General features: G+C 51.2%; 1 protein-coding gene across 3 annotated transcripts; it reads right to left on the bottom strand.

Moving 5' to 3' along the window:
- Nucleotides 1-291: 291 nt before the first annotated feature.
- On the bottom strand, nucleotides 292-18,064 carry NEMF (nuclear export mediator factor). 3 transcript variants are annotated; one of them, XM_042047310.1, is made up of 33 exons: nucleotides 17,873-18,063; nucleotides 16,677-16,745; nucleotides 16,275-16,377; nucleotides 15,329-15,454; nucleotides 15,104-15,252; nucleotides 14,812-14,879; nucleotides 13,789-13,875; nucleotides 12,976-13,052; nucleotides 12,399-12,469; nucleotides 12,228-12,303; nucleotides 10,904-10,966; nucleotides 10,664-10,741; nucleotides 10,126-10,334; nucleotides 9,486-9,671; nucleotides 9,079-9,142; nucleotides 8,520-8,608; nucleotides 7,780-7,883; nucleotides 7,377-7,439; nucleotides 7,128-7,240; nucleotides 6,652-6,709; nucleotides 6,233-6,291; nucleotides 5,660-5,780; nucleotides 4,998-5,262; nucleotides 4,393-4,435; nucleotides 4,260-4,309; nucleotides 3,619-3,766; nucleotides 3,236-3,313; nucleotides 2,966-3,160; nucleotides 2,195-2,227; nucleotides 1,445-1,551; nucleotides 1,326-1,369; nucleotides 1,150-1,229; nucleotides 292-541 (listed from the first exon to the last, which is right to left on the bottom strand). In XM_042047310.1, exons 1-33 carry the CDS (start codon nucleotides 17,929-17,931, stop codon nucleotides 464-466), a joined length of 3,213 nt encoding a protein of 1,070 aa, XP_041903244.1. In that variant the 5' UTR covers nucleotides 17,932-18,063; the 3' UTR covers nucleotides 292-463. The 3 variants fall into 3 exon arrangements, with proteins under 3 accessions (XP_041903244.1, XP_041903245.1, XP_041903246.1); XM_042047311.1 differs by lacking the exons at nucleotides 292-541; nucleotides 1,150-1,229; nucleotides 1,326-1,369; nucleotides 1,445-1,551; nucleotides 2,195-2,227 and adding an exon at nucleotides 2,239-2,340 and having other exon boundaries at nucleotides 17,873-18,064; XM_042047312.1 differs by lacking the exons at nucleotides 292-541; nucleotides 1,150-1,229; nucleotides 1,326-1,369; nucleotides 1,445-1,551; nucleotides 2,195-2,227 and adding an exon at nucleotides 2,347-2,755 and having other exon boundaries at nucleotides 17,873-18,064.
- Nucleotides 18,065-19,000: the final 936 nt, after the last annotated feature.

Here is a 19,000-nt window from a genome sequence, read left to right as displayed (position 1 = left end):
CTGACTCCCAGCCCTGCTCTTCCTCCCCTCCACAGCGTTCTGACACAGCTGGGCTGGGGGGATCTGGGCCTGCACCTTCCCTCTCTCCACAGCCAGGGAGTATTTGGGGGAAAACACAATTCCACCTTCCCAAAGGAAGCATTCTCCACTGGAACTGCCCTCCTGGAGGGCAGGCCCTGCCACAGGCACGGGGCAGGAAGGAACTGAACACCCTGGAGTTTTCCTGCCCCAAATTCCAGAACCTTTGCCCAGCAGTGAGGAACAACAGAGAAGCAGGAGCAGGGGAGGACATTCCTGACCAAATGCCAGCAATTTACTTCCATGTTTATCTGCAATTTGTATCAGAGTCCAGCTAAAGCACCAGGAATGCAGGCCCTGGGTGTTGGATCAGTCCTAGTTGTGGGTCTGTGTCCATCTGCCCCAGCCCCGGGGCTGGGTGGGGGTGAGAACCCCCAGCATGGAATCACTTCTTCTTCATGTTCTGCAGGTGAGGTGCAGACACTTTCACCTTCCCGGGAATATTTCTTGACAAATCCGTGTCCTAGGAAACATGAAAGAAGAGAAAGTGACCACAGCAGGAAAGCATTTCCAAAGCCCTTCCTTGGCCTGGAGCATGAGTGTGATCCCTTTCCTTGGCTCTGGTGAGCACCTGGTTGGGAGAGAGGGGCACAGGACACCTCCAGCCTCAACTCCCAGTGCAAGCACCTCCCCCTGCCCCAGCAATTCCCACTCCAGACCCAGAGGGTTTCTTGGAAGATGCTGCTTTTGTCAGACGAGTGACAATGCAGGAACAAAAGGCCCAGTGCTACCACTGAGGCTCAGGTTCTGATGGTTCTTCCCAGCCTCAGCAGTACAGGTTTCCCAGAAAAGCTGGGAAGTGTCCAAGGCCAGGTTGGACGGGGCTTGGAGCAACCTGGGCTAGTGGAAGGTGTCCCTGCCCATGGAATGAGGTTTTTAAGATCCTTTCCACCCCAAACCATTGCAGGACTCTCAGACCTTCCCCAGCAGAACTGACACAGCACTGCTAACAAAAAAACCCAACAGGACACTCCATTTTGGCAGCATTTCCCCCCAAAATGGCACTTGTGGACATTCTGCTGCTGCTGCTGCTGCTGCTTTGTACAAGAAAAATTGCAGCGAAAGCCTCACCTTCACGCTGCGGAACAGGTCCTTTTCTCGTGCACTGGCTTCTTTGGACTGCATAAAATTGTGCAAGGCGATCTTGGCAGCTGGAAAAAACACAGGGAAGAGTGAAACAGCTTGGAAAAGCAGGCTGGCTTCAGCAGGCAGAGCACAGGAAAGGATTCAGGGCTCTCAGACCATACCTTTGCCCTTCTTCTGCGTGCCTGGAGTGAGCTTGACTTTATACCTGCCCAAAGGAGAGGTTTCTGTAAATAAAACAAACTCTCACCACATCCCCTCCCAGGAAGGTGCTGCCACTCACTTGTAGTTGGTCATGGCTGTGTAGGGAGCACAGATGGGGACAGCAAAGAGCAGGATGTCCTCGGGGTGGGGCTGCCCAGTCAGGGAGTCCAGCAGGGCCTCGCTGTCCTGGGGGACAAAGAGCTCCACTGGACCCAGGCCCTGTGCTCAGCCCTCCCTGTGGAGTCATGGGGCAGGAGGTGGGAATAGGTGGCCTTTAAGGTCCCTTCCAACCCAAACCATTCCATGGCTCCATGATCACTTCACTGGCAAGGAATTGCCAAGCCAGGATTTGTGACTGATCCTCTCTGATCACTAAAATCACATCCTTTGCTGGATCTTACTCTGGGCCTCCCAATGGAGTTCCAGGGTCACCCAAAGCTTCCCCCAGCAGACACCGTTATCCTCCTCCACTAAGGAATTTAAAGGAATTCACTTATTCCCAGCCTTGGGCAACACCCAGAGCCTGTAATTACAGAAACATTTGAAGCAATTTTATATGTAAATAAACTTTCTGAACTAAAGAACAGCCTGCACTGCTCATTGTGTCATCCTCCAGCCCAGAGCCACCAAGGCAAAAACCAGGGGCAAACATCCATGGAGCCAGCTCTGGGTTTATGGAGGATGGGGAGATGAGCAGGGCAGGAAGAAAAGGAGGTTAATCATTAAAAATACAATTAAGGTGCGTTCAAATTCCTGGAGGGCTCCCACATGTCCCAGTCCCAGCAGGAACACAGCCCCCAGCTCAGCACTTAGAGAACTGAGCATTTACCTCCAGTCCTGGCTGCTCCTGGTCCTGCTCCTCCTGCACACACAAACAGAGGACACATCAGGGCTTCAAAAGCCACAGAGCTGCTTCTTCCTCCCCCGTCCCCAATGAATTCTTTAATCAGCAGGCCCCAGAAAGCCCCATGCTCCCTGCAAAGAGAACGGAACTCGTTCCACAGCCAAGCTAAGAGCAGCACTTTGCTGTGGTGGGAGGGTGGAGTGTTTCTTCCCAAGCTCTAATTTGCCTGGCACACGCCAAGCTGGGAGGAGGGAGATGGGGCTCAGAGATACCAAATCCCAACAACAGGGCTGGGAGCTCGGTTACAGCTCAGCTGAGGGGGAGGTGTTGGATGAACGGGATCCTCGGGACTGTTCCGAGCCCCAGTTCTGGCTGTGCTGGGAGCAGGATGAGCACATGGATTGCTGCGGGGCTTTGGGCTGCTCTGGGAATCCAGTGGGCTCCCTGAGCCCTGGCAACAGGCACAGAGCTCTCCACAGTGCTCAAAATCCATGGGGAGCTGCTCAGCCTCCCAGGTGGAAAAGCTACACAGAGTCAGGAGAGCCCCTGCAAGGGACAGACATGGACAGGTGAGGAGAGGAGAGAGCTGCTCACCTTCCCCTCCTGCTCCTCACCTTCTCACCCTGTTCTTCATCTTCCCATCGTCCTGCTCCACCTTCCCATCCCACTCCTCACCTTCCCCTCCTGCTCCTCACCTTCTCACCCTGTTCCTCATCTTCCCATCGTCCTGCTCCACCTTCCCATCCCACTCCTCACCTTCTCCTCCTGCAGCTCATCCAGGGCTGGCTCCTGTGCCTCGTGCAGCAGGATTCCTGCTGGGAGGGTCTCCTTGCCCCCTCCAGCTGCACGACGGGGGGCTTTGGTTTTCTGCTGTTGCTTCTTTGCTGCCTCTTCTTTTGTCTTCCCCTTCTTCCCTTTTTTCCCTTTGTCCTCCTTGGTGGAGCCTGCAGACTGTGGTGACACAGCTGGTCAGGGCTGGTGACCAGAGCCACCACACCCCTGGGAAGGCTCAACTCCACCCCTCACCCCCAGCAGCTTCATGATGAGCTCCCGATCCTCCTCATCCTGGTCCCTGTACTTCTCCTTCATCTTCTTCATTTTACTCTGCAGGAGGAAACACCAACAGCTTCAGAAATGACGACTTTTAGCAGAGTTTTGCATCCACAGCTGCTGACCCCACATGCACTTTCCTTCCCAGTATCCCAAACTCTTTCAGAGCAGCTCACCAGTAACCAAGGGACTGGTTCCAGTGAGCTCCGTGCTAACCCCCACCACCATCCTGAAACCACTCAAAGCACCACCATGAGCCTAAAACCACCAGGCAGCCATGGATGTCTGGGAGATCTGGGATTTCTGTCCACACTTCCATGCCAACAGCTCAGCCCAGGGTCTCCCTGGTCCCTGCCCACCTTCTGGCCCCGCTTGATGGGCTGAGGGGCTGGAGCAGCCTTGTGGCTGTTGGCAGCAGCCGGAGGTTGGGTCTCTGTCTCCTTCTGCTTCTCCTCAGGCAGCTCCGAGTTCTCAGAGTTGTTCTGCTGCTTCTTTTTCTTCATTTCTCTGAGGAGAACAACCACAACACCCTGCTTTGTTGTGACAGGAGAGGCTGCTGCTCTCCTGACAGTATTCCCACCCTGCTTCCCTGCCACAGGGATCCAGAGAACACTGGAAACAACCCCTTTCTCAGAAAAACCTCTTCAGCCCACAGTACACAAGAAACTGTTCCCAGCCAGCATTCCCAAAGGACAGGAGCAGGATCCCACCCTGGAAATGCAGGATGGACAATGGGCATGGATCAACCCAGGCTGGGAGTGGGGACAGACGTGCCCTGTGCCCAGGACCTGGGCAGGGAATGGGGCATTTGCCTCGAGAAGCTGTGGCTGCCCCTGGATCCCTGGCAGTGCCCAAGGCCAGGCTGGATGGGGCTTGGAGCAGCCTGGGACAGTGGGAGGTGTCCCTGCCCATGGCAGGGGGTGGGATGGGATTTAAGCTCCCTTCCAAGCCAAACCATCCTGGAATTCTGGGATTCCCTGGAACACCCACTGGCTCTCACCTCCTCTCCTTGGCAGAGAGATGTCTCCGGCCCTGGGCCCTGCTGTCACTCTGGGGAGGGAAAGGCAGTTTAGAGCAGACCCTGCCCAGCAGCTCCCACTGCTCTGAGCCACCCATTGGAGCTGGGGCCTTACCAAGTTGGGCTCTTCCTCTTTGGGGATGATTTTCTGCAGGGATCTGTGGGGAGATGGAACAGGAGCTCATCAGCAGATGCAGGGCAGCTCACCATGGACACACCAACCACAGCCCAAACCTGGGCAGCTTGGCTGTAACACTTTCAGCTTTCTAGTGCTTGGCAATCCCAGCTTTGGTGTCTGGAAAGGGCAGGAATCCTGGGATTCACTTTACCAAACATGCCTTAGCTCTCTGCCAGCTCCCCTCACACACACCAAGCACCAAACACAGCCTGGGCACCGAGGGAGCCCCGATGTGCAGCTGCCCAGGCACACAGCCCCATGGGCACTCACTCCATGCCTCCTCCGTGCACCCCCCAAGGAATCCCAGGGACAACCGGGAGATGAGCTCAGCCCACAGCCTCACACAGAGCAGCTGCTCTGCACCAGCTTGGCACAGCACAGGCAGCTCAGGGCTCAGTGTCTCAGGTGTGAGCAGCCCTGAAAGGAAAACGAGGCAGCATTCCCACTGCTGAGCATGGAAAGAAGGGCTGGCAGCTCATCCCAGCCTTGTCCTGGCGGTGTTTTAGAGACCCTCAGGTGCCCCCAGCTGCTGCTTCTCTCACCTCTGGGACTGAAGGTGTGACAGGTCGATTGTGGTGTCTGGGTAATTCACCTCTTCCTCCTTCACTTCACTTTTTGGCTCTGGATGTTCCTCCTCAGATTCTCCCTCGTCCTCCTCGGAGTCAGCCTCTGGAGCAGGAGTGTTCCCTCCTCCCTGCTCCAGCTCAGCAACGCCCTCCTCACGGGCACTCTCAGCTGTGGCTTCCTCACCCTCTGGAGCTTCCTCACCCTCGGCTTTATCCTCCTCACTGCTGCTGTCTCCTCCATCTGGGGCACACAGGGCAGGAAAACACAGAAACAACCAAACTGATCCATCATGGAATCCCAGAATGGTTTTGGTTGGAAGAGAACTTAAAGCCCATCTCACTCCACCCCTGCCATGGGCAGGGACACCTTCCACTGTCCCAGTGGCTCCAAGCCCCATCCAACCTGGCCTTGGACACTTCCAGGGATCCAGGGGCAGCCACAGCTTCTCTGGGCACCCTGTGCCAGGGCCTCCCCACCCTCCAGCCAGGAATTCCTTCCCAATATCCCATCCCTCCCTGCCCTCTGGCAGTGTGAAACCATTGCCCCTTGTCCTATCAGTGATCCAAAATCTGGGATCGCCCAGACCCTGAAGGATGCTCCCAGCAGCACCCACAGCACCCAGTCCCTCCCACTGTACCTAAAAGCTCCACTTCCTCAGCCACCAGCTCACTGGCACTGCTGGAAACCGTGTCCAGGTCCTCATCCTGGACTTTGACCTTCCTCTCTTCCCGGTGTCTCCAGACACAGCTTTCATCCACCTAAAAAAGAGCAGCCTCTGTGTCAGGCCTGGTGATGTTCACAGAACACCTCGCTCAGCTGTTTCTTCCCTTTTTAACACTTTCTTCCATCAAAAAGCAAGAAAATGAAACCAGCTCATTTAAACCCGAGTGTGCCAACATCAAAAGTCAGGGTGACACACAGAGCTGCACTCCCAGATTCCCTGAACAAGCCCATGCTCGAAACAGAGCTGGGATAACAACCTGGGAGAGGCAGGAATGTCCGGAGTCTGTCTGAAATGCAGACAGTGCACACTGGGCTAAGATGGAAATGAAAGCAGAGTCATTATCAGCAAGAAGCCTTTTATGGGATTTATCCCAGTGGGAAAAGAAGTAATGGGGAATATACTGATAAGCAAGATGCAGAAAATAAGCCTCCTGCAGCTCAAAGCAAATTACAAAAGCCAGCAGGAGCTGCACGGGAACAGCTGTACCTTAAACAAGAAGCTGAAGCCCATCATCAGATAGGAAGGTGGAAGGAAATTCTTTTTCCCTGGAAAACAAAGGCAGAGTCTCATGAGGAGGTTTAGCAGCCATGCTGCAGGATGTACTTCAAAAACTCATTTTTATTAGAGGCTCTAGGCTACCCAAAAATTACACTGGGGCTGATTTTATCTCTGAGATGAGAACAGGAGAGCTCAGAAGCAGCTGAGTTAATGAACTTCTGCCCAGGGCTCAGCTCAAAATGCTGCTGCAGCTGCCTGATACTCAGTCTAAGCCATTCCCAACAGATTTCTGGGTCAAGAGTGGGATCTGCTGGCTGTTCACAGGGAGGGAGGGGGTGGCTGCCACTGCAGGACAGCCCAGCACCTTTGGGAAAACATCCCATTCCCACTGTTCCTTTGTGCCTCACCTCGGATCATGAAGCTCCCAGTAGTGAGATATTCTCCCGTGGGGGCAGTTTTAGAAACCTAAAAGAAAATCATGATAAACTGTAAAAAAATCTCTGTGACAGAAGGGCAGCATCAGGTACTAACAGCACCAGGAGAAACATTGGTTCAACGAGAGTTGAACTCCTGGGAACAGCTCTGCAGAACTCCACATCCAAGGGGTTCTTCCTCTCCCTTGCAGGGAATTTTCCTAAGGAACGTTTCCATCCAATCACACCCCACACCAGCACTGTGTTTTAGGAGTCCTGGGTGAGTAACTCAGGAAACAAACCCCGGATATATCCAGGTGAGTACTCAGGGAATAAAACCACCATGACTTTGGTGTGATCTCCCCACTCTCACACAGAAGTTTGACCCACACCCATCAGCTCCTGTCTGTGGCCACATCCCAGTTCCCTGGGATGCTGTGGCTGGACAGCTCCTGCCTGGCTGTGCTCACCTGGCTGTGGGTGACCCACCAGGCGCTGGTGACCACGCGGGCGTCCCAGGCAGCGCTGTAGCACAGGGCCATGGTCCCGGCCTCCGTCAGCGTCCGCGGCGGGATGGGCTCACCTGGGGAACACCCAGCACACCACGAGCCAGTAAATCCTGCACTGCCCTAAGCCAGCCTGGGAGCTTCCCAGGAAGGACTGATTGGCATCCCAAGGGAAGGCACCGCCAGCTCCTGTCCCCAGGGTCCCACGGGTACCTGAGGGGTTCTTGATCACGCAGCTGGTGGCTCCGTGCAGATCCGCGTGCACGTAGATGTCCCCTGGGAAACGGGAGACTCCAGTCAGATCCACGGATCCCTGGAGCCAGGGAAGTCTCTAACATTAGTTGGAAATGGCTGGTCTGGCTCAAGGAGCAGGATGGGGACACAGAAGCCTTTTAGTCCATCCTTGTCCCAGGGAGAATCAGCTCCTCTGCTCCTGAGGGGAGCCCATCCAACCTGTTCTCACCTCATGGCACCACAGGGACTCCCATTACCAAAATTCCCTTTGATCCAAGGCCCAACTCAAGAACAAAGCAGAGAGACCTTCCCATGTCACTGCTGGACATTCCCAAAACTGGGAAAGAGGAGGGAAACCCACACATCCCCTCCATGGACCCACCTGGTCTGAGGTAGCGCTTCACGATCAGCTCGTTCTGCTGCTGATCCCTGCCAGCAATGACCAGGTAATTCTCAGAGCTGATGAACCACAGGAACTTCTCAAACCTGCCAAATTCCAGCAAATCCACAGTGTGAGAAACACCTGGAACTAACGGGACATTGCACAGGTAGCTTTTGATACCAAACTCAGAATATCCATCTCAGCATCTGCAATTTATGACACTGCAAATAGTTTCACTTCCATCCATAGGCCTGGGCCATAAAAACAAGGCATGGGACAGCTACAGCATCACTGGCAGTGAGATTGTGAGATGACACAAGAAGCACCATCACCACAGTCCTCCTACTGATTTCTATAATTCAGTTATTAGGTGATTAAAAGCTTTGGGGTTTTGTTTCATTTGTTGGTTGTTTTTTTAAATCACAGAAGCCCAGAATGTTTTGGGTTGGAAGAAACCTTCAAGCTCATCCAGTCCCACTGGACGACACCCTTCCACTGTCCCAGGTTGCTCCAAGCCCCGTCCAACCTGGCCTTGGACACTTGCAGGGATGGGGCAGGCACAGCTTCTTTGGGTTATTATCCCTGGGAACCATTCTGGGATTCTCTGACTTTAGGCAGCAGCTGTAGGGAGACTCAATGCAAAGTGCAGTGCTCAGAAATCCTAAATAGCTCCACTTCTAAGCCAGTGAAGATTCATCCTGACACAGGACATGAGAGAAGGACGAGGGAGCTGTACTTGCCAATAGACCTTTCTGGCTTTCTGGATGGTGGTGACTGTCTGAACTTCCCTCAGGGTTTGCTTCGTCTTCTTCTCAGCTGATTTAAAAGCCTGTTTGGACAGAAAGCACCAGCACCATCCAGCAGTAATCACAAAATTCCCGAGTGAACACTGGGAAAGTTGGTAGGAAATGGCTCTGGACTTTATCACAGTGCAGGCTCCACCCAGCCCTGCTCCTGTCAGACAGCTGCCCTTAAAACTCCACCCCAGAGAGCTGCTCCCCAAAATGATCAGCTCTTGGATTGGAAGGATTTCCACTGATTGTCCACTCTAAGTCCTGGTCTGTCAGTATCTCCACCTGTTCTGAGTATTCCCAATGCTGCTGGTGGAAAAGGAGGATACTTCAGGGATCTGCAATCCTCCACTGAGCTCAAAATGTCAGGAATCGAACAACCCTGGCTGGTTGTTTTTCCCTTTCACATCTCATTAGGGCTGCTCAGACCAGGTCAGGATTTTCCACTTAGCAGTGGCAGGGATTTCCCTTTTAAATATCTTCTCAAATCCAAGGGAAAAAAAAATACCTTTTCTGCAGCTTCCACTGTCTTCTGAGTTTTCTTGGCTGCGTGTCTTTTGTGATCGTAGTACCTGTGAAACACAAGTGTTTGTCCCTGAAATCCCAGCAGATCCACTCCTTCATCCTTATCCCACTTATCCCAGTCCTCTGCATTTTGTTCCATGTGCAGAATTTGACTCAATTAATTAAAAAATTCAATCAATGTGACAGCCACAGACCAGCTGCCCTGCACCAGTGGGTCTGGACCAGGGAAATTCCCATCCCAGAGCTCAGGGCAAGCTGCCATTTCCATTTTTAACTCTTATTTTTAACAAGATATCCCAAAGCCCTTCCTCCTGCAATATTATCACCAACAACTGCAAACATAGAGAAATTTCTACTACAAATCCACATATTATCTAAAAAAAATCTTACTTTTTGGCATTGGCATAGGCAGACAAATTGAGATCAACATCAACCAACGAGGGTTTGTTTTTCTGAGGTTTCTTCAACTGTTTCGTTTTGTTCTTTTTCTTTTTTCCCTTTGGTTCTTCTGTTTCTTCTTTCTCTACATCAGCATCGTCCTCCTCCTCTTCCTCTTCAGATAACACATATGGGTTCCTAAAAACACATGGCATTAGATGATTAAGATAAGAGAACTGGTTAATTTTTAATCCTTGGTGGAGTGTGCTCTTAATTTAATTCTCTCAGAAGTTTGGAAAGGGTCCAAGGAGCCTCTAAACCCTTTTCACTGTGCAGACACAGGAAAGCCCCTCATTCCAGCCCATTTATGTCTTGGAGTCAGCCAAAATTTGGAGGAAAAAAGAAAACAAGAGCAGAAGATAAAGAGCCCAATTTTTCCAGTCTAAGGAACCAACCAAAACCAAGTTTATTCTGTACATTTCTGAAAGTGAGGTAACTAAAACCTCATGGATTGATTAGCTCTATCACGTCCCAGCTTTCACACCAAAACTTCTGGCTATAAAAAAGATATTTTGGCTGTTTTTTTTTTAATCTCTAAGCTCCTGATCCAGTGTGAGATGAGGTTTTTACAGCCACTGGGCAGTGCACTCACCTCAGCAGCATGGTGATGTGGTTTGTCTGCAGCTTTAACTCTTTGATTGCCGTGGCCACGGGGTCCCCCTGGGCCTGGGCCTCTTTGACAATGGCCCCAATCTCGGTCCAGTCGATCTGGTTGGCCAAGGCACTTCTGACCACCTGGATGGCCCTGTCCACCACCTCCAGGTTCATCTCTATCAGCTCTCCTTTCAGCTTATCAGCTTCCTTAGGGAAAGGAGAAGGTTGGAGCCATTGGAGCTAAACACATGCTCAGCAATAGTTTTGAAGAAATGGAAGTAGTGGAGAAGAAATCCAAGATTGGATTGAAGTGGAATCTTGGAATCCAAGATTGGATTGAAGTGGTGGCCCAGGATAACATCCAACTCCAGTCCTGCCAATCCCTGAAGTGTTCCAGGCCAGGTTGGAGCTACCTGGGATAGTGGCAGGTGTCCCTGCCCATGGAGCTGCATGGGATTGAAGCTCCCCCCCAACCAAACCATCCCATGGTTCTGTGATTATGCATCTTGTTAATTAAAACCCCAAATCTGTCTTACCTGAGCCTGCTGGAGAGCTTCCAGTCTGTGCTCATGGTCCCTGCGGACATTTTCAAGTTTCTTCAGTGCTTGTTTTTCCTTTCAAAAACAAGATGGCAAAAAAACTAAATATAGATATAGATATAAACATAAACATAAACGTAAATATAAATGGCATCAGGTAATCACTGCCAGAAGCAAGTGAAGCCTCAGGAAATCCGGGAGCCATCCCAGCTGCCCCAGTCCTGGATCAGGACACACCTGCTGCAAGGCCTTCAGATCAATCTTCTGCCCCTCCAGCTTGGAGTAGAACTCGTCTGTTGCCTGCAAGAGAGAATCAGGTTGGAGAATCTCCAGGCTGGCCTGGCAGAGCAGGCAGAGCAGGGTCCCTGCAGAGAAGTGGCTGCAAAGCACTAAAAGAGGTGAGAGAGGCTGAAACAACCTCCAGGAGCTTTCTCCATTTCCCTTCCCATTGGGATGAGTTCAGCAAGACACTCAGGGCTGTGTCTCACTGCAAACACACAGGTAAATAAGTGGCCAAACTATGGCCCATCATTTTTGCTAAGAAGTGATGCAAAAGAAGCTGCTTTGGTTCAGATTAAATGGTTGCACAGACAGATCTGTCTGCCCCGAATTCCTGCTGCTCCACTGGGTCAGTTAAAAACCCACGAAGACCCAGAATGCCTAAGAACAGCTCCTGGTGTTCCAGCTGTGCTTAAAGCACAAGATGAGGAAGGTTTGAGGCTGTTTAGATCATCAGAGGGACTGGGGACAAGGATGGAGGGACAGCACACAGGGAATGGCTTCCCAGTGCCAGAGGGCAGGGATGGATGGGAGATTGGGAAGGAATTCCTGGCTGGGAGGGTGGGCAGGCCCTGGCACAGGGTGCCCAGAGCAGCTGTGGCTGCCCCTGGATCCCTGGCAGTGCCCAAGGCCAGGTTGGACATTGGGGCTTGGAGCAGCCTGGGACAGTGGGAGGTGTCCCTGCCTTGGCAGGGGTGGAACTGGATGGGCTTTGAGTCCCTTCCAGCCCAAACCACTCTGGGATTCTGTGATCAGTGAAGGAGATGACAGGAATTCAGCCAGGAAGCAGGGTAGGAACATGAAATGGGAATTCTGGAGATCAAGGTCAGGAACAAGAGGCAATTAATGATTCCAGATGTTAACGAGTGGAGGACCAGGAAGGACAACACCCAAGGAAACACCAAATCAGGGGCCTGAGGCTTTCAGAGCAGTAAGAGGAGAAGTGTAAATGTGATGTCTGTCACAACTGTTTACTCCAGAGACAACTGAGATTCCAGCTCTCCAGAACAAAGCATTTGGGATTCTCTGGCTGGAAACATCCACCTCCCTCACAGGTTCCACACTCAGCTCCAGGATCTGAGCTCAGGACACAGCACTGCCCAGCTGCAGCCTAAAGGCCCTGCTGGAGCTGGCCTTTTCTCATCAAACGTTTATCCATAAAATTAATCATCCCTTCCAAGGTCTCTGCTTTCATTAAAAACCTCTGCACTACGTTTTAATTACTCTTTGTAGCAGCAGTCAATTAAAGCACTTAAGTACAGCATCAGCAAAAGCACTGTACCTTATTGAATGAGTCAAATTCCAAGTAGGGACATTTTGAATGTTGAGAAAACAAGAAAGGATGAAATTCCTCATATCTGTAAAATACACATTTGATATTATCACCTGAAAACTAATTTCTGTGATGCAGACTAGTAGAAAAATAAAGGGAAGAAATACTTCAAATATTTACGTGTAGATATCTTCTGCTGCTTTATCTGGTTCCAGGCTTGGCTTTTTCTCCTTTTTCTGGATAACATAACCCTGAAAAGATACAAAAATATCATTTTTGTATCAAAAAGATACCAAAAGGTCTAGGTGTAATCAGCATGAGACAGCAAATAATTCCAGCAGGGAACCTTGTGCCTGAGTAAATCCCTGCCCCACTGGCTTGTCTTGACTCCAATTTCTTCTGGAAAAAGAAGTGAACTTCTTCCAACCCTCAGGATTACCCCACAAATGCAGAGTCTATGTGCAGAATTTATTATAGAATTTATTAGTGTATTATTACAGTAATAAAGTAAATTATTACTTTATTATTATTTATTAAAGCCCAAGTGCAAATCTCCCAGGATTTACACAACCTGCCTGTGCATTATTTAATTGCTGCCCACCCCGTGGAAAGAAGCAATTTTTATTCCACATCACCACCTGACACCCAGGAATAAAATCCACGGCTGGGAACACCAGGAATTGCACATCCTGAGGAATTCCTGCTTGCCAGTTTAACTCTGCAATCCCAAATAACTGATAACCCTCCCCAGACCCACCTTTCCACTGAAGTTGTCAGTGAGGGCCATGTATTCTTCTGCTTTCTCTAGAGCTGAAAGAACTTTTTCAAGGTTTTCTAAAGAGAAAAATAAAACAGCAGAAATATTTCATCCCTGGTGCTTCACTCCAGCAATTATTGCTCATTTTAAACAGGAGTCTCAGCACTTGTTTTATACTTGGGAAATTTTTAATATAAAAACCTATTTAGGTGCTTTTAGGACATAATTATTCAAGTTTCAGGGGGAAAAAAAAAGACCACACAAATACCAGCACTTTATAAAATTAAAGCTGCAGAGGCAAAGCATAAAGCAGAAGCTGTGAGAAGTTATTTTTTTCAGCACCATAATCCAGTAGGAAGGAAAAAATCCTCTGGATTTATAGCAAATATAAAGCACACAAGGAAAATAAGATTGCAGGAAAATATTTTCTGATTTTATTACCCAAATCTTTGATTTCCCAATAAATGTAAAGCTGCCACTGTACCAAATCCCCAATGTTTCCTACAAATAAAGACTTTGATGTTAATTCTCCTTGTCAAACATCCTTTGTACAACCAGAACTCACCTCATGGGTGAGGTGGTGTCTCATGATAAAACCATTCATAATGTATAAAACCTCATGTTTCACCTCCAATTCATGCACAAATCAAGACTTTTAATGTAAACGAGGCTGGTCCTCAAGCTAAAAACATTTAAAAATAAAACCACATGGTCAGAACTATAGTTTTACTCACCTCTCTGGGAAAAAAATAAAACCCACTACACAGACATAAAAATCCCCATAGTTGTGGCCCAGCCTTTAAAATATTATACCTTTATTTTCCAGATGTTGATCTATTTTGACAGCTCCAGAAAATCCAGCTTCTATAAGGCAGTGCTCGATGAGAGTGGCCCCATAAGCTGTTAAAAAAAGAAAAGAAATAATAGATTATCTGTAGAAAATATTCACAATTTGCATTTAGAAAAAAACCTGGACACAAGAGTGTAAGAAGAGTGAGAAGTACCAAAAATCAGGGAAAGGGCAGGAAGGATGGGTGGATTTCATGGGTGGATGAGGAGGAGGAGGTGAGAAACAGCCAAATTCCCACCAAGAGAAAAATTGTGGGGATTTTAGAGCAGAGCAGCTGTGCCTGGTAATTGGATCAGTAACACCATGGTGAGGCCAAGGTTTCCTACGTGATGGGATCAGAAATACCAAATTCCACCATGGATACAGCAAAACTGGGAGCAGTGGGGGACAATAATTAGCAATTATACAGTGTTATACAGTAATATTATTATTATTATACAGTAATAGCAATTATTTAGCAGACCAGGGTAGAGAAAGAGAGGGAAAACTGGTGACAAAGAGAATGAAGAGATGGGGAAAGTAACACTTAGGTGTGATTTGAGCTGTTCAGGGAATTCTCTGCTTCATCAGCATTGCCAGGTCAGGAGGAAAACCAATTTTGTTCTGACCACCTCACACAAGACAGATTTGGTTCTGTGCTCAGGAAAACCTTTACACTTACAGCTCCTGTTTGGTACCAGGATGGTGCAAAGTGCCCCAAACCGGAGCTCCACCAGAGCCACTCGCAGCTCTCATCCCTGCAGCACCGTGGGCAGGCTCAGCTCTGTGCTGTGGGCTTGGAAACAATAAATGTCTGTTTCCCAAGGCAACCTGGGCTTGTGGAAGGTGTCCCTGCCCAAGGCAGGCGGTGGAATGAGATGAGCTTTAAGGGCCCTTCCAACCCAAACCACTCCAGGATTCTATGGTAAGTTATTCATATTTTCCAGCATGACATAAAAAACACTGATTGACCCCATTTCATCTTTTAACAAAGCCCAGTTACTTACGAAGGAGTGGGTTGAGAACCCTCTTCAGCTGTTCCCCTTTGGGTGCATTTGATATGATTTCAGTTAACCTGCAGGGGACAAGGGAGAGTTGCAATTCCAAAGAATAATGTGTTTTACAACAACAAAACAACACTGCAGTGCTTAGAAGCTACAAAACATTTCCAGCCTTAGAAAAAGAAACTAAAAGTGGCCTGTAATACATGAGGAACTACCCAAAGCTTTTCACAGCTCCAAGGAATTTGGGTTTATCCCGATAAATAACACCATTTAAGAGCTCTGAAATTGAAATTACCTGTCCAAAGTTGGCAGAGGCACAGCAGCTTTTGCACTGTCCACCGGGTACCGCTCCCGCACTGCAAACCTGACGTCGTCCGCCTCGTCCGTGCGGAACCTCAGGATGTTCAGGATGATGTACTCGTGGTCAGTGAGGACAACGTTCCCCTGGGAGCACAGGGACCCTCAGTGAGGCCACCCTCGTGTCCCTGCCTCGGGGGACGCTGCTGGAGCCCTCACTCACCCTGTCATACAGCTCCACGATCAGGTGATAGGCGGCCTCGTCGCTGCCGAACTGCAGGTCCACGATGCGGTCGATCCCCAGCTGGCTCACGCTCACCAACCTCCGCGTCTTCAAATGCTTCCGGCACTGCCAGGGGTGGGAAAGATGTCTGGGACATGCTGGAAACATCTGGGAATGGCTGGGCTGTAGAGCCCTCACGTGGCACCAACCACCTTCTATTGAATTCAAATATCGTAAGAACAAAAAAAGTTGGTTCCCGCCACACCTTCATTCACACCTTCATTGTTATAATTATAAATATAATTGATCCCAATTCTTAACGTTAAGACATTTTTTCCATGCTGTTTTTTTAGCTCAAGGGAGCAGCTAGTTCAAATTCCAAGAGTTTATTTTGTAAGAACTGGGATTATCCCTGTATCCATCTCTGCCGTGGAAAGCCACCCCACAGAATCTCTGCTGAGTCATTTCTGGCTGCAGCCAGGGGATAAGCAGATCCATGGGAGTCATCCCAAGCTGTATCCCCATGGATCTACCTGTGGATCCACCTGCAGGAGCCCAGCCTAACAGCCTGGAGCAAGGTCTGAACCCCCAAAACCCAGGAGACTGAACAGAGGACTCTGTACCACAGGGTGCTGCATCCAGCACCCAAAAGTTCAGACAATCCAACTGGAATGACAAGGATTTTACTGGAGCAACATCGCAGGGAGGTCCAGAAGATATCCAGCAGCTTAGCAATAGTTTTTATAAATTTAAATATTCACTGTTTCAGGCACTGAACATCAACAGTGTGATCCTAAGTCCACGTCCTCCCTTGTCTTCAGCCACCCGCTGGATCAGGATTCACCGGGATAATCCTTCCCTATTTTCTTGTCTCCAAGGACAGAACATGAACATTCCTTCCTGACATCCAGCCATTTTACCAAAACCCAGACTCTGGTGAGTTTACCTTCATGGCAAAGCTCGATGGCATCATGTTCTTTGGCCACTCAAACTCCGTCATGTGGATGCGTATCCCGGATTCCAGCAGCAGCGTGGCCTTGCAGTCCGGCCTGGGGGCAAAACAAAGGAGCTGGACCCCAAAATCCTTCTGGATCCCTTCCAAATGAGGATATTCCGTGATTCCAAGTGGCACAGGAGCAGCCATCCCTCACCACCCACCAGTCTGCAGGGTTTCACACTCCTTATCCTATTTCCTAAGAGCTTTTTGGGTAAAAATTACTGCATTTTACCAAAGAACAGCAGAATTTCACTGGAAACAAGCCAGAAATTACTGCAGACAATTAACAAAATCTAGTTTTCACACAGCATTTCCAAAGAATTTTTAAATAAAGATATTTAAAGCTCTTACTTCTGCAGGCGAATGAGATAGGTCTTGTTATCCACATCATAAATGTTGTTCACTCTCATTCCCAACAAGCTGCCAAAAGGGAAACACAGAATGCTTTGGAGAATCCAAAACACAACTGGCTGGAAAAATCCCAGTGGCAATTAAAGTACACAGAAAGGCAAGTTCTGATAAATCACCAAATTCTGATAAATTAGCAAGTTATATAAATCACCAAGCAGTAACCAAAAGGGCAGCAAAGGAAGACTGATGGAACAAGCTGGAAGCAAAAAACCACGCAGAGATGGAGAAACTGCTCTGAAGACACAGCAATTAAGAGAGGGAGAAAATTAGATGGAGAAATTTATATTAATGGAAAAAAACACAGAAAGCTGCCGGTTCCTGCCAGCCCTCCTCTTTGTAGCAGGGATGCAAAATGTACTGGTTGCACCAGAGCATCTTTGTGAGCACAGGGCACCAGTAATCCCAGTATGAGCACTGAACTGGCCTGGGGGGTGTCAGTCACTCCCTTCAGAGTGGGGCTGGACATGCGGAGTGCCCCGGACACCAGGAAGGGTCAGAGCTCCACAGGGGTGGGAGCAGCTTCCCAGCTGGGTGGGAGTTGTCCAGCCTGGAAAAGAGAAGGCTCTGGGGAGAGCTCAGAGCCCCTTGCAGGGCCTAAAGGGGCTCCAGGAGAGCTGGAGAGGGACTGGGGACAAGGGATGGAGGGACAGGACACAGGGAATGGCTTCCCAATGCCAGAGGGCAGGGATGGATGGGATATTGGGAACTGGGAATTCCTGGCTGGGAGGGTGGGGAGGCCCTGGAATAGAATTCCCAGAGAAGCTGTGGCTGCCCCTGGATCCCTGGCAGTGTCCAAGGCCAGGATGGACAGGGCTTGGAGCAGCCTGGGATAGTGGAAGGTGTCCTTGCCCTTCCAGGCAGGGCTGGAACGGGACGGGGGATGGGTGAGGGGGTTATGCAGAGCCCAGGCAGGGCAGCGCTGAGGGGCAGAGCTGTGAGAGCAGGACACGATGGAGAGACAGAGCCCCCACAGCCCTGAGGCCACGGCGGGGCAGGGAAGCCGGGCCAGGACCAGGGCCAGAAGGGGGAGCAGGGACAGAACAAGAACCGGGCCAGGACCAGGAGCAGGGGCAGGACCAGGACCCACGGGGCCGGGCCCCGCTCCCCGGGGCCGCACGGGCGGGGAGTGCCGGTACCTCTGCCGCAGCTCGGCGAGCACCGCGCGGATATCGACGGTGCTGAAGCGGGACTTCATGGCGCCGGTGCCGCCCGCCGAGATCCACAGGTATCCCGGCTCCCGGCCCCTCACTAATCCCGGCTCCCGGCCCCTCACTAATCCCGGCTCCCGGCCCCTCACGGCTCCCGGCCGTCCGGGGCCACCCCGCGCCTGCGCCCACGGGCGCTACGGGTCGCACCCGGCGCCAATCCTCGGCGCTTCGCGACCGCGCATGGGCCGAGCCGGGCGGGGCGGTGCCGCGCGCGACCGAGAGGAGGCGCTGTGAGCGCGGGGGTTCTGAGCGGGCGGGCAGCGAATGGGACCCGGGGGTGACAGAAAAGGGTCCGAGGGTGACGAAAAAGACTCCCGGGGTGACAAAAAAGGGTCCGCGGATGACCAAAACGGGTCAGGAGGTGGCAGAAAAGGGTGTGCGTGTGACCGAAGAGCCCCGGGAGAGAGCGGCAAAAGGGGGCAAAAAGGGAGGGTGCCGTGTGGGACTGAGTGGTGCCGGGCTGAGGGCGGAGCGGCAAAGGGGGTCCCGCGTCTCTCTGTGTTGAGCGGGGGAAAGGAGCCCACGCGTGTCCGTGTCGGACAGCAAAGGGATCCCGCGGGACCCCTCGGGGCAGTGTTTGTTTGCATGCGTTGTTGGAGGGTGGGATTTGTGGTGGAGATTTGCGCGGCGCTGTGTGTTTTGAGGGAGCGGGTCGGGGTGCGGTGCGTGTCGGTGTCAGCAGGAGGCGGTGTTTGCGTGCGGGCGGGCGAGGGCAAAAAGGGGGCGAGCGTTGGGTGTTGGGTGTTTTTTGTGGCGTGCGGGGGCAAAAGGGGAGCCCGCGTGTCTCTGTGTTGCCCAGGCTACGCTGCAGTGGCTATTCACAGGCGCGATCCCGCTACTGACCGCCACGGGAGCTTTGACCTGCTCCGTCTCCGACCTGGGCCGGTTCACCCCTCCTTAGTCAACCTGGTGTCCCGCAGCTCCCCGCGGGTCACCATATTGATGGCGGCCTTAGCTTGGACGCCCGCTCGGCACAGCGCACGGCAGCCCAGAACTCCTGGGCTCAAGCGATCCGTCGGGCTCAGCCTCCCCGGCAGCTGGGACTACAGGCGCGCG

This window comes from Corvus kubaryi, unplaced genomic scaffold, assembly GCF_017639235.1.
Source record: "Corvus kubaryi isolate FWS band 111438036 unplaced genomic scaffold, C.kubaryi_AGA036_p1.0 66, whole genome shotgun sequence".
Taxonomy (NCBI): Eukaryota; Metazoa; Chordata; class Aves; order Passeriformes; family Corvidae; genus Corvus; species Corvus kubaryi.
Note: the sequence above shows the minus strand (reverse complement) of the source record. Positions and strands in the feature narration are given on the sequence as shown.

Coding starts and splice junctions, on each gene's coding strand:
- NEMF (XM_042047310.1), bottom strand. CDS start 17,931: ATGAAGTCCCGCTTCAGCACCGTCGATATCCGCGCGGTGCTCGCCGAG. Junction 15,253..15,328: donor TCGTGGAGCTGTATGACAGG/GTGAGTGAGGGC, acceptor CTGTGCTCCCAG/GGGAACGTTGTCCTCACTGA. Junction 12,304..12,398: donor GCAGCAGAAGATATCTACAC/GTAAATATTTGA, acceptor TGTATTTTACAG/ATATGAGGAATTTCATCCTT.